General features: G+C 35.9%; 1 protein-coding gene across 1 annotated transcript; it reads left to right on the top strand.

Annotated features, from left to right (window-relative positions):
• The first annotated feature begins 5,119 nt into the window (after positions 1-5,119).
• Positions 5,120-6,715, top strand: LOC131153929 (aldehyde oxidase GLOX). Its single transcript, XM_058106374.1, has one exon. It carries the CDS (start codon positions 5,201-5,203, stop codon positions 6,713-6,715), a length of 1,515 nt encoding a protein of 504 aa, XP_057962357.1. The 5' UTR covers positions 5,120-5,200.
• The last annotated feature ends 8,188 nt before the right edge of the window (positions 6,716-14,903 follow it).

Below are 14,903 nucleotides of genomic sequence, written 5' to 3' on the forward strand. Positions count from 1 at the left end.
AATACTCTTTATAAAAGTTAAAAATGACCATATGCTGACATCATTTTTGTGTTATGTTCATTCTCGTTACACATATGATATGGTAGCTCTTTATCTTGAGTTCTCTTTTGCTACTAGTGCAATCACCTCTCATGAGGTTGAAGCTGAGCCAAAATCTGTCTCACTAACCTGGCTAATCTCTTGGGTGAAATGTCTGGGGTGACATGTGCATTCCAAAATTTTTCCATCATTTATTCTAATTTTTTAGAATTGAAGTTAAAAGAAGACCTAAAATCGAAATTTGGGTAGGGACTTTGCTAAACTGTTCAGCCACATTTTATTCCGACCTCTGGATTTCTTTGAGTTAATGAGTTTGCCAGTTGCATGCAAAATGAGTTCGAAATGAGCATGATGGGTGAACTTAACTTCTTTCTAGGTCTTCAAATTAAACAGGCCAAACATGGAACATTCATATGTCAATCAAAATACACTAGAGACCTACTCAAGAAATTTGACATGGAAGATGGGAAAATTTTAGGAACACCTATGAGCTCTTCCACAAAATTAGATAAAGATGAGTAAGGAATACTGGCAGATGTTAAGCTTTACCGTGGAATGATTGGTAGCCTGTTGTACTTGACTACGAGTAGGCCTGATATTATGTTTAGTGTTTGTATGTGCGCTAGATTTCAGGCTACACCTAAAGAATCTCATCTATTAGCAGTCAAGAGGATACTTAGATACCTTATTGGGACTGTTGAATTAGGATTGTGGTATTCTAAGCATGCCTCCTTTGAGATTGTTAGTTACTCTGATGCTGATTTTGCTGGTAGTAAAGTGGATAGAAAAATTACAAGCGGCACTTGTCATTACTTAAGACAATTTATGGTTTCTTGGTTCTCCAAGAAATATAACTCAATTATACCATCCACAGCCGAGGTTGAATACATAGCTATTGGAAGCTGTTGTGCCCAAAAGCTTTATATGAAACAACAACTTATGGACTATGGATTGCACTATGAAACCATACTGATAAAATGTGATAATAATAGTGCAATAAATATCTCAAAGAACCCCATATCACACTCACGAATTAAGCACATAGAAATTATATATCATTTAATTTGTGACCATGTGCAAAAAGGGGACGTGTCACTTGAATTCGTGTGCACTAATGAATAATGGGCCGACATTCTCACAAAACCTCTTCAGGAGGACAGATTTATTGAAATTAGATGGGAATTAGGCCTAACGCACAGTAGAGAAGTTATCTAGAAAAATGAAGAAGTGCATAAACTAAGGGGGTGCATCTTAACTTAAAATCACTACGGCTATGAAAATTTAAACTCTCTCATACTTATATTCATGTACTTAATGTCTTGTGGAATAAAGTTGCCATCTATATTGAAATGCATGTTCAAACTATTTTATGGATAATGGATGGATATCAATCATAGCATGATCTGCCTTGGACTATACTGAACTGAATACTTTGCATGCTTGTATGTAACGCCACCTGCACGACTGATGCAATGATATGAATTTCATAATGAAAAATACTCAAGGTTAATTGCATGCTTGATTTGAATGATGCGCAATGCTGTAAACTGCTTACTAAAATCAGTTAGGTCTTTGTTGTACATATTTTTTTTTTCGGGGAAAAACTTTATTTTCAAACAGTATGCTGCCGAAATTTCTTGAAATTCTTCCCAAAATTAAATCATGTACTAGAATGACTATGACTTAATGCATACAATGATTGTGTTCAAAATGATTTTTTTTTTTAAAGTTATGTTTCTCTACCTAAGGTTTATTTAATGCTTATATCTTTCTATCTTAACCCTTTTGTTGATGCCAAAAGGGGGAAGAGTAAAAGCAAAACTGGGTAAAAATTGGGAGTGATCTAACTAAGCATTTTTTATTCTCACATGTATATGCTTTTATCTACACTTGGTGTTTGAGCTTTAATATCAAACTTGAATGCATATTGTTTTAAGATGTCTTCTGTCATGGATATGCCTGGACTGTTCTAATTATTTTAATTTATGTATATTCTTAGGGGGAGCTTCTTTAGGCTTACCCACTTTTGTTTATTGTATTTGTCATCATAAAAAATGGGGAGAATGTTGACTCTATGAGTCCTATCAAGTTTTGATTATGACATATTCAAAGTATCTCACTTATGCACCTAGTGCTTATACAGATATATTCTTAAAGAGGCACAAAAAGTTGGGGTATGACGGAAGCCATGGGAAACGCAAAGTTCACACCTTTCGATGGCTATATGAAGAAGAAAGGATTGAAGATATTTTTATTCTTTATTGCATTCTTGTTTGGTCTGTAATAATTATATGGTTTATAATAATGCATTCATACATGATGAGATTGACAACTCAAAGAAAGACCATAGATTGACCTTAGGTCCCAAAACCGTTCATGCAATTCCCCAATTCATATCGGGTTAAATTTTTTTTAAGGACACAACTTATTTTTCACTTAATTGAGTCGACTGAACATTTCAAGTTCATATTTAGCTCAATCGACCATCCACACCTTTGACCAGAAAATAATTTTTTATAACTCAGTTGACCTGCCATTTTTCAACTTAACATTACTCAGCCGACCGACCATATAGAAATCTGGAATAAGCTTTTTCTCTAGTTGACTAACACTTTGCTCAGTTGACCTAAGTTCATTATCTGGCCATTTGTTAAAGCCCAGCCGACCGATGGACGAAGAGCAAAATGTGCTCAGCCGACCGATCGTTGGTGCTTAGCCGGCCATCCAAAAATGATAGTTGACCGAGTATCGAACGATTGTAAATCACCTTTGCTCAGTTGATCAACAAAGTTCTCAGTTGACCAAACCTCTCGGGACTGTTAAAATTTCAGCGCTAAAACACGGTTATTTCTTAATTTAACAAATAAAAAAATTCCTAGTGTGTCCCTAATGACCATTTTTTGGGAAAAGTCTATATATACTCCATCTTTAAATATAATTAGCAACTTCTTGATTAGTAAAAATTATCTGAAAAATTCTTGAGCTACTTTTCTCCTACTCTTATACTTGCAAACACATAATACTCTCTTTCCCATTCTCTTGTAAAGACATTTTTAGAAAGAGAGCTTTGATTCTCAAATTCCATTTGCAAGTTATTGCCCTTGGAGGCTTGATTGAATATTGTTTTTAGGTTTGATATCTTTTACTTAAAAAGTTCTTTCTCTCACATATTCATTTATCTTTTAAATATCTTTTGAGAGTAATCTTTGGAGTTTTTTCCCATATCATTTGATTGAAATATTTTCTTTTGGGAAAAAATTTCCATAGCTTGGAAGTCTTTGCATATTCATTACAAGACTCAAAGGCCAGCTTTGTGTTCATTGGAAAATATCTTTTGAAGCTTATTTTCATTGTCTCCTATATTCCATTGTTTGAAAAATATCTATTGGAGATACTACTTTGTGTGCTTTGAAGTCCTTGATATTGGCTTAGAGTGCATTACATTTTTGAACCAAGGATCATACTCATTAACATGCCTAGTCACATTGCTACATAATTTTTGAGAGATAAAATTCTAATACTCTATTGAGCTTAAACTCCTATCATGCTAGAGTACATTGGTTGAATTGTTGTACATACCTGCTTGTGTAAGAAGCATCTCTATTGTACACACATTTTATTTACTGCTGTATTCCAAGTGTGACCTGAGGAGGTGTTGATCTAACCTGTAAGGAACAGTTGTATTGGTTGGGCTCAGCCCTGTAATTTGAGTTGGGGTATTCCTCGCTCCGTAAGTAGAGGGTGTAATCGGTGTTGCTCCACTCTTTAAGTGAGCATTAGCGGAATCCTCAGACTGGTTAACTAGAGGCGGGAACCTAGGCAGAGTTGTTGAACCTCGATAACATATCGTGTATAACTACTCCTTATTTTCTTTACATTCTTGTGATTGCTTGAGAAATACTGGAACTGTTTTATCTGCCTAACTTATCTGAACGTCTTTGTATTTGTTGAAGTGGAATTGTTTAGAAAAGATTCTAGGTTGAGTTATATTGGTTGTGGCTAGAAATATAATAGATTTGACCTAAAATTTTTTAAATACCCAATTCACCTCTTTTATCGGGATTACACTAATTACGTCATATATTTTTTGTCAAATTCTAGAGGAAGTTAACTTCTTCTTTCATAATTTTTATTAAATAAAAATGTAAATAATATGTAAACAACAGTGGTATTTATGTAGAAATTATACTGTAACTATTTTTAAATTATACACTTATTGAAATGAGTTTTTCTCTTTAGATTTTTTATATTAATAAATGTATTATTAATTTGTTACATGTCTAACATTTAAAATATAGACATATGGATACGTGGAGGGGGAGGCTTCCTGTATACTTTTTTGGTATTCATATGCAAATATATGTAACTAAAAACGAATGCAACATTAATTATACGGTTACAAGAATGAAATGAAAATTTGAGAAGAGCATAATTATATTTATTACTTAAATTATTTTATTTTTGTCTTAACGACATCCGACAAGCCTAATATTATGGATAGAGTGAAAAATTATATGACAAGACATTAATGAAAAATTTATAAAATTAAATATGCATTTTATTTTATTTCATTTCATTCTAATCTTAAATGCCAAATAAATCAGCCATTATTTTTTTTTTTCTTGAGAGGTTAAAATAAAGCTGCTCTAGAAGGGTGCAGGCAGAACGTATGACTGCATATCATTAGGCTTCTCTCCTGCAGAGAAAACGTTCACTCCATCTACAAATTCTACAAACGGTCATATTTCAAGTGTCACGGCTTTTCACTCTTGATGCACTACTCCTTGAGTGCAGCATGCAGCCATGACCCACGCCAGAACTACAGCAGCCTCATGCACAACATATCATTAACACTCTCCCCTTCACTCCCTACTCTCTTCATTATAAATTAATCCATCACATTTGTTTCATTCCAACCAATCGCTTTTTTCAATTCCCACCTCCAAACTTCAAACTACACCCTTCCAAACTCCTCCCCCTCCACCGCCCCCAAATGGCTACCTCTGCCACCACCACCACCACCACCTTGATGCTTTTCCTCTCAACCTCACTCACACTCCTCAATCTCTTCCCTCCCGCCAAATCCCAACCCCCGCCGTCCTTATACTCCGGCCGACAAGGTGAGTGGCACCTCCTCCACGACACCATCGGCATATCCGCCATGCACATGCAACTCCTACGTAACGACAAGGTCGTCATGTTCGACCGCACCGACTTCGGCCCCTCCAACCTACCTCTCTCCGACGGCCGTTGCCGCTTCGACTCCACCGACACCGCCCTCCAAGTCGACTGCACCGCCCACTCTCTCCTCTACGACATCCACACCAACACCTTTCGCCCCTTAATGGTTCAAACCGACGTCTGGTGCTCCTCCGGCGCTGTCCTCCCCGACGGAACCCTCATCCAAACAGGCGGTTACAACGACGGCGACCACGTGGTGCGCACCTTCACCCCCTGCGACGACGACAACTGTGATTGGCTCGAGTTCCCTAATTACTTATCCGAACGTAGATGGTACGCCACTAACCAAATCCTCACGGACGGTCGCGTCATCATCGCCGGCGGCAGAAGGCAATACAACTACGAATTCTACCCGCGAAACCTCGACGACGTGGAAAACACTCATTCGCTTAATTTTTTGAAAGAAACCAGAGATCAAGAGGAGAACAACTTGTATCCGTTCCTGCACCTTCTGCCGGACGGAAATTTGTTCATCTTCGCCAACACGCGATCGATCTCTCTCGATTACAATCGAAACCGCGTGGTGAGAGAGTTCCCTTCGATCGCCGGAGGCAATCCTCGGAACTATCCGAGCTCGGGCTCGTCCGTTCTGCTTCCGTTGGACGAAACTGAAGGCGGCGCCGTCGATGCCGAGGTTATGGTCTGTGGCGGCGCGCCGCGCGGCGCGTTCTCGCGGGCAGCGCAGGGAAGCTTCGTGCGCGCGAGTTCAACCTGCGGGCGTTTGAAGGTTAACGAAGAAAATCCCAAGTGGGCGATGGAGAAAATGCCGATGGCGCGGGTGATGGGCGACATGCTGCTGCTCCCAACCGGCGACGTGATTATAATCAACGGCGCGGAGTCAGGAACCGCCGGGTGGGAGGACGGGAGGGACCCGGTGACTAGACCGGTGGTTTACCGGCCTTCGAGGGAGGTGAACCGGCGATTCTCGGTCATGGACCCGTCGTCGAGGCCGAGAATGTACCATTCGTCGGCGGTGTTGCTGACGGACGGCCGCGTTCTGGTCGGCGGCAGCAACCCGCACAAGTACTACAACTTCACCGGCGTGGACTACCCGACGGACCTCAGCCTGGAGGCGTATTCGCCGCCGTACTTGTCGCCGGAGTACACGTCGGTGCAGCCTAGAATTCTGTCGGCGAGTGACGTTTTGGGGTATCAGGAGTCATTCTCCATCACATTTGCAGTGTCGGAGTACTTCTCGTCGAGCTTTGTATCGGTGACGATGGTTGCGCCATCGTTCACCACGCATTCGTTTGGGATGAATCAGAGAATGGTGGTGCTGAAGGTGGAGGGGGTGCAGCCGGTGGCGTCTGATACGTATACGTTGTCGGTAGTTGGACCGTCCAAGGCGGAGATCGCCCCGCCGGGTTACTATATGTTGTTCGTGGTGCATGCTGATATACCAAGCTATGGGAAGTGGGTGAAAATCCAGAAATAGTAAGATTTCTGAGCACCCGTTTTTCCAAAGATTATAAAACCAAAATGTTGTATCACTTTATTTTTATTTTCATTTTCAAGATAAAAAAGAATCGTCAAGTTTTTTTAATATGTATATTATTGAAAGCTGGGAGTTGAATCACTTGTTTAGAACATATTTTGTAATGAAAATTATAGCCATTATCTCCAGACTACTTCGGGTTATATGTATCGTAGGAGTATATGGAGCATACACAAAATTGGAGTGAATCCTACATCTAGACCACAAGTTTGAAGAAAAATTAGATCCTCTAGGAAGACCAACATGGTCCTCCACGTATAATTTGATGGAACGTTTTCATTTTATGGAAAGACCTTATGTGATGTTGATCCTCCCAAAGACCTATTTTTTTTTCCCTCTCTCTCCCCATGTTTCATTAATTTATTATGTTGAAAGGCTTAATGCATGGTTTGTGTTAGTGAAGAGGAAGGGGGGGGGGGGGGGGGTGGTTATATGGGTGTGATGTTCAAAACATAATGACTCAAAAATAAACCTTCTCCTTCCAAAAAAAATCAACCTTAAGTAGAATAATTAATTATTTAATAATATAAAAACATAAAAATTAGCCACACAATCATAAAAAGAACACCAAGATTTACGTGAAAAACCTTTCGGTGTGAAGGGAAAAATCACGGGATCGAAGTCTACTTCCAATCTTTTACTATTTCAAAATAGTAGGTTACATTAGGTTTTCTTTAGTTAAAAGTAGAGAAATACACTAACGACAGTCATCAATAATCACAAATTTTTAACATAGAAAATCATATAAGCCATCGCCATCAAGGTGGAATCAAACTTGAATGATAAATGGAGAGGTCTCACCCAAAACAGGGGCTTCTGTCCAAGCCAAGAAACAAGTGGGCTATTCCTTTGCAAAATTGTGTTTAAGAGATGTTACATCCCAAAGGCCAGCTACAAAACTCTAAATGACAATCAGACCAACCAGAATAAAGAAGGATGAGTTACGAGCAACTTTTCAAAATTTTAACTCATCGGATAAGAAATCATCATCTGATTGTCAAGATCAAAATGACTGTGTAGGAACCTTCAATCTTGAAATTTCAACAAACTATTTTATTCTCTCCCTCACTCTTTTCTTGGTTGTCCCAAGGATACACAAAGCTTCCCTTTTTTTTTTTTTTTGTAGCAATAGATTCCCAAAATAACTATTTTTGTTTCTCCAAAGATGACCCACCATCTTCCAAAGAAAGCAACAACCAACTAATTAATGAACCACTCCATTCCAAGACAACAAGTGGGATACCCACTAAGCACAAAGGCCTTCACTTCCACTTGGACATGGATTCCACTCGGGCATTGACCAAGACTTCCAAGAGAATCATTTTATACATGTAGGCCATCCTATACATAGAAGGGAAACCTAACTAATTTCTCCTTTCTGACTATGTGGAGGAGTTCACCATACTAGCAATCATGCAGCACATTCTATGTTTTTCCCTTAATAGGAATTTTGTCATTATGTCAAAACCATTGTCATTGATCAGTATGAATCTTTCCAATTTCTAACAAGTTAGAATCCAGTGCATCAATAATCCAATGATATTTCACATCAATATGTGTTTATGAGAATGAAAAGTGTGATTCTTAGAAAGATGAATCATACTCACTATCACAATACAACACAAACCTCTCTTGCTTAAACCCAAGCTCCTGTAAGAATCACAACACTTCCTTACAAGCTTTAGTGACTGCAATAAACTCAGCTTCAGTAGTAGAAATAGTAACAAGTTTTTGTATTTTGATTGCCAAGCCACAACTCCCCCTATGAAAGTAATCAAGTACCTCGATGTAGACTTTCTAGTATCAACATCTCAAGCCATGTCTGCATTTATATAACCAGCCAATAAAGGTTTTTCACTCCTAAAGCAAACACAAAGGAGAAAGTACCTCGGAGATACCCTATGTAACAATCTGTTTATTTTACCATAAAATTTTTTTTTCCATAATAATATCCCATATAATAATCCCAACAAATCATAATCAACCTAGACTCATGGGTATCAGGGATAAACCTGAAATACAACACAAATACCTAAACAGTAGGAAACGTAAAATCATATACATATCAAATTATCCATCCAACACAATACTAGAGTTTACTACATTCGTCATATGAATACACACAACCCAAAATAACCAAAAAGAGTCTTTGGGTCGCCACCCAAAAATCCGTCTGTCCCTAGCAAAATACTTACCCTTCAAATAGGATAGATTAGCTGAATCCTCGCGTTGTGGAGCTCTATCTACTATTTTATCTAGGGCTCCTAAAATGTTTATATAGTTGGGGTGAGACACCTCTCAGTAAGGGAAATAAACAAATATCAGTGTGTGACAATATAAGTATTTTTGTGTTATACATATAACAGTACAAAAACTATACTTGATAAAACTATCTGTATCATATCTGGAAAAACATATCTTATCCTAACATGATATAACATACTGAATTTCTATACATGTAAATCATCTCATATAACTGTACACATCCTAGGTGGATAGCTAACTTGTGTCATGTCTTACCCTCACATGAATGGGTTGTGCAACCCGAAGGCGGGACCTAGTAATGGCTGGCCGACCACGTTAGATCAACATAAGATTGTAAATACGATGAGTCTGCCCCTCCTGGTCCGGACACCAGAGGGACACTTGGCTACTGTTGACCCTATTAGTCACATCCCGATTTTGATAATGACAAATATTCTTGGTATTTAATATTTTCTGTAAAGATTCGAAAAATTAAAATGATTGAAATAAAAATAAAATAAAATAGATAAAATAACAAATAAATAAATAAAAGGAATGACGTGGGAAAAAGAAAGAAAATTTTTTTTAAAAATATATATAAAAAAATTTAATTAAGATAAATTAAATAATTAAATAACTAGTTGTTAAATTAAATATTATTGCATTGGATTTAAAAAAAACTAATTAAAATAAGTTATATATATATATATATATATAAGTAAGTTAATATATATATATATATATATATAAGTATAAGTTAATGTTTAATAAATCTATATATATATATAAAAGGTAAACTTCCTGAAGCTTTTGCTTCAGGAAGAAGATTTGTAGAAGAGACTCACGCACCCCTCCCCCCCTGAGATTTCTTCTGTGCGCCGCGGCCGTCTCTATCTCCGTCTCTCTCTGCCTCTCAATTTCTTTGCGGATCGGAAAACGAAAGGTGCCGTTGGATTCCTAACTCTGCCATCGACATTTCTACTAGAGCAGATTTGTCGTGAGAATGGCTTAGGCACTACTCTTGGGAAATGTAATTTTTTTTCATTTTCCCGATTTCTCTATAAATATGCTGTTAAATCGACGATCGAGTACCACCACGTGGTCCTAGTCACGATTGTCGTCATTTTGGCGTACATAATTTTTCAATTGAGGTTTTTTAAGTCCCACTCCAAAGCGAAAGTGAGATTTTGGAAATTTGGAAAAATGGTTATATTTGCGGGTATTATTATTTATTTAGGAATTATGGCCCTAGGAAATATTTAAATAGTATTTATTTAGGATTAATTTAATGGAACTAGGGTTTTTGATTGAGGGACTGGGTGAGCACCGCAGGTATTTTTCGGAGTCCCTATTGGCGTAGTTCAAGAAATTAGGTAAGAGGAAAAATATATATTAAATCAAAATTTTTATAAATTTAATGGAAATATAAATTATGTTATATATACGTGTATATGTTTTCATATGAGTTTAAAATTTCAACCATTTAAATTATGTTTTTTTGAGTTTATGGCTGTTTATTGGATATGTATATGCGAAAATGAATTGATGAAAGTGGAAAAATATTTTCAAGATAATTATGTAAGAAATGAAAGGTATATTTTTGGAATATAAATGTTAAATGTAGGTTGACTTATTTTATAAGAAATATATGTGTATGAATTTTACTGTTAAATTGTGTGGCATGAGTAAAATAGAATTTTTTGTGGAATTATGTTATATATACGAGATGCAAGATATACAGAAAATGAAATGAGTATGAAAATGATATATGAAATATGCTGTATGTGAGTATTAATACAATCATGGAAACAACCACTGTAACGCCCCAACCCTTAAACTAGGGTCCAGTGCGTTATACTGGATAAAATCCTTGATAATCCATAGCTAACATAACATACGCAGCGGAAAACATAAATAAAATCTCTATATAATACAATACCAAAGTTTACTAATTTCTATCTATAATCCAAAGTATCCATCCAACACCTGCATTCCCATATATACATACATCTCCAAAAGCATTTCAATATTTTCACAACCATCCTATTCTTAACAGGATTAAAACATAAAAACTTAAAACATAAATATTTACATTCCCCCAAAGTGTTTTGAAAATATACCCTTTCTCTTTAAGTCCCTCAAAATGCTAAATACCCTCGAGCTCCCTAAGCTCGACCTCGAGGATGTCCTGAAAAAAAAAATAATCATATTCGGGTGAGACACATCTCAGTAAGGAAAGAAATATACATATTAAAACAGCGTGTGACCAACATGAGATAGATAGATATCATTTTTATTTCATTTGCAAATCATCATATAATATTGAAATCGTTTTCTAAACCTAAACAATCACATGCAAATATTTAATCCACGAGATTACCCAAGGATAGGGGTGATTACCCGCCCATACAAGTAGCACCCCTCTGCTCTGATAATTAAATAACCCTATGGTCACAATTAAAACATATCAGAGCACTCACCTTATTCAATAAGCCCTCAAGTGATAAATTAATCTCGTACTCACACTGTTCAACAATAGCTTACCGGCAAAGACCCTAAGGATAGGGAAATCTACCCGCCTATACAAGTAGGTTCCCTCTGCCCTAGTACGTTATGCAGTTACTGCCACATCTGTAGCTACTAGTGCACTCACCTTACTCAGCAAGCCCTCAGGCGAAGAGTATGCCTCGCCCAATCATAACATGTTTTACGTACATACATACTTTATTATCATAATACATCGTTATGTTCTGTCATTATACATTCATGCACATTCATTCCTGTTCATAACTTAACTTTACATTTCGTTTCACTTTAAGTGACTCTTTCCCATTTACATCATTTACCTTTGTCATTTCATTTCATTGCCATTTCATCGTCATTTCATTGCATAACGTTTCATTTCATTACTTCCTACTACAGTTGGTCTTTAGCCATCATCAGTTAGTCTACGTAGAAACGTGCTAAATCTGCTAACACAGCTCCTCTTACCTGTCATCAGTTAGTCTACACAGAAGTGTGCTAGATCTGCTAACATGACTCTCTTTCAGCTGTCTTACATTTACATGGTTGCATTTAACATACACATGCAACATTGTCCATATCATATTTTATTCTCATTGTTTTACTTACTTAGCTTGCATCTCATATATTTAACATATAATTTGCACAGATTCTCATGCCACACAATTTAGCAGCAAAATTCATACATATTTTTCATAAAATAAGTCAACCCACATTTAACATTTACATGCTCAAAACACACTTCATTTCTTACACAATTCCTTAAAAAATTCCTTTCACTTTCGTTTGTTTACTTTCACACATACATAACTATATCGACAATCCTAGGCTCAGAAAACATAAATTTCATGGCTGGCATTTTAAACCCACATAAAAATATATATACATAAATAACACATGTTCATTTTTAATTCATGAAAAACCTGATTTAATATATAAATTTCTCCCTTACCTGAATTCTCGAACTACACCGACAGGGACTCCAGAAAAATATTTGCAGTGCTCACCCGGATCCTGAATAAAAATTCTAGTTCCATGTAATTAATCCCGAATAAAATATTATTTTAATATTTTTTAAGCCCATAAATTTTGAATAAATAAATATATCCTTAAATATAACCAAATTACCAAATTTCCCGAATTAATTAATTCATTTCCCCAAAATACTACCCATCTAGCCTTCCCTAGGCTCCACACACCTCAAATTAACATTTAAATTAATATTTAACACTCGCACTTAATTTTATAAATTATGCTTGCGGGGCCCAAAATTACACCTGCGGCGCTTACCCGAGCCCTGATTCAAAAACGCTAATTTCATTTAAATTATTTCTAAATAACATACTATTTAAATATTTTCTAGGGTCATAATTTTTAATTTACAGCTATACCTGCATATTTAACTAATTTGCCAAAATTTTCAAATCTCACTCTCGCTTTGGAGTAGGACCTAAAAAATCCCAATTGAAAAATTACCTACGTCAAAATGACGACGACAATGACTAGGACCACGTGGTGGTACCCGTTCGCCGATTTAACAGCAGATTTAAAGTAAAATTGAGAAAATGGAAAAAAATTACCTTTTCCAAGGAGCAGTACCTAAGTCATTCCCACGACCAATCTGCTCTAGTTAAAATGTCGGCAGCGGAACCAGGATTCCAATGGTATCTTCCATTTCCCAAGCCGCTGCCAATTCACCGAGAAATTGAGAGAAGGAGAGAGGCGGAGATGGAAGTGGCTGGCGTGCAGGAGAAATAAAATTTTTCAGGAGGGTGGGGGACCGCGTGCTGCTTCTCTGCTTCTTCTTTCTTCTCTTCTTATCTTCTTCAGATTTCTTTATATATATATATATATATATATATATATATATATTAACTTACTTATATATATATATATTATTACTTTAACTTACATATATATATATATATTATATTACTTTAACTTGTATATTTATATATACATTAACTTACTTATATATATATATATATATATTATTTTAATTATTATTATTTTTTAAATCCAATGTGATAATATTTAATTTAACAACTAATAATTTAGTTACTTAATAATTTTTTTAATTTTTTTTCTCACATCATTCCTTTTATTTATTTATTTGTTATTTTATTTATTTCTAAATTATTTTAATCCTTTTAAACTTTTGGGTCTTTACATTCTTCATTCCTTATAAAATTTCGTCCTCAAAATTTTACTAAATAATCATCCCTTCATTTTACTTAAATTCATTTGCTAACTATCACTATAAAAAGTCCACATACATATCATCATTAAATTAAATCATCATTATCTTAAATATACTTTCATACCTGCATCCTTGATAGCATCCACCTCAGCCTGAAGTGTGTACAGCCGGGGTGGACCGCCTCTTCCAAGTGGTACCTGCTGTTTTCCACGGTTTTGATTCTGAGCAACTACCATAGGCCATGGTTCCCGGCAATCCTTCTTGATATGCCCTGGTTTACCGCACCTGAAGCAATTCGGAGTGTCAAACCAGCATTCGCCTCTATGTCTCTTATTACACTTCGGACATACAGAGCCTACCATTTCCTTCCCTTTCTTTGCTGGTCCCTGACTAGCTTCAGACTGAAAAGCAGATGGTGCAGGTTTCTTCTTATGCTTTGAAAGCTCAGTGCTGCATTGAATACTCTTATCCAACACATGGCTGGTGTGCAGGAGAAATAAAATTTTTCAGGAGGGTGGGGGCCGCGTGCTGCTTCTTCTTTCTTCTTCTTCTTTCTTCTCTTCTTATCTTCTTCAGATTACTTTATATATATATATATATATATATATATATATATATATATATATATATATATATATATATATATATTAACTTGTATATATATATATATCTTATATTACTTTAACTTACATATATATATATATATATATTATATTACTTTAACTTATATATTTATATATATATATTAACTTATATATATATATATATATATATATCTTATTTTAATTATTATTATTTTTTAAATCCAATGTGATAATATTTAATTTAACAACTAATAATTTAGTTACTTAATTAATTTTTTTTCCCACATCATTCCTTTTATTTATTTATTTGTTATTTTATTTATTTCTAAATTATTTTAATCCTTTTAAACTTTCAGGTCTTTACAACCATGGTTGAAAAATGCCGACCACGGTTGAAAGGATGCCGAAGCTAACCTCATAACTGAAAAGATGCCGACCACGGCTGAAAGGATGTCGAAGCTAACCAATCACGACTGAAAAGATGCCGACCACAGCTGAAAGGATGCTAAAGCTAACCAATCACGGCTGAAAGGATACCGACCACAGCTGAAAGGATGCCGAAGCTAACCAACCACGA

The sequence above is a fragment of the Malania oleifera genome, chromosome 4, assembly GCF_029873635.1.
Source record: "Malania oleifera isolate guangnan ecotype guangnan chromosome 4, ASM2987363v1, whole genome shotgun sequence".
NCBI lineage: Eukaryota > Viridiplantae > Streptophyta > Magnoliopsida > Santalales > Ximeniaceae > Malania > Malania oleifera.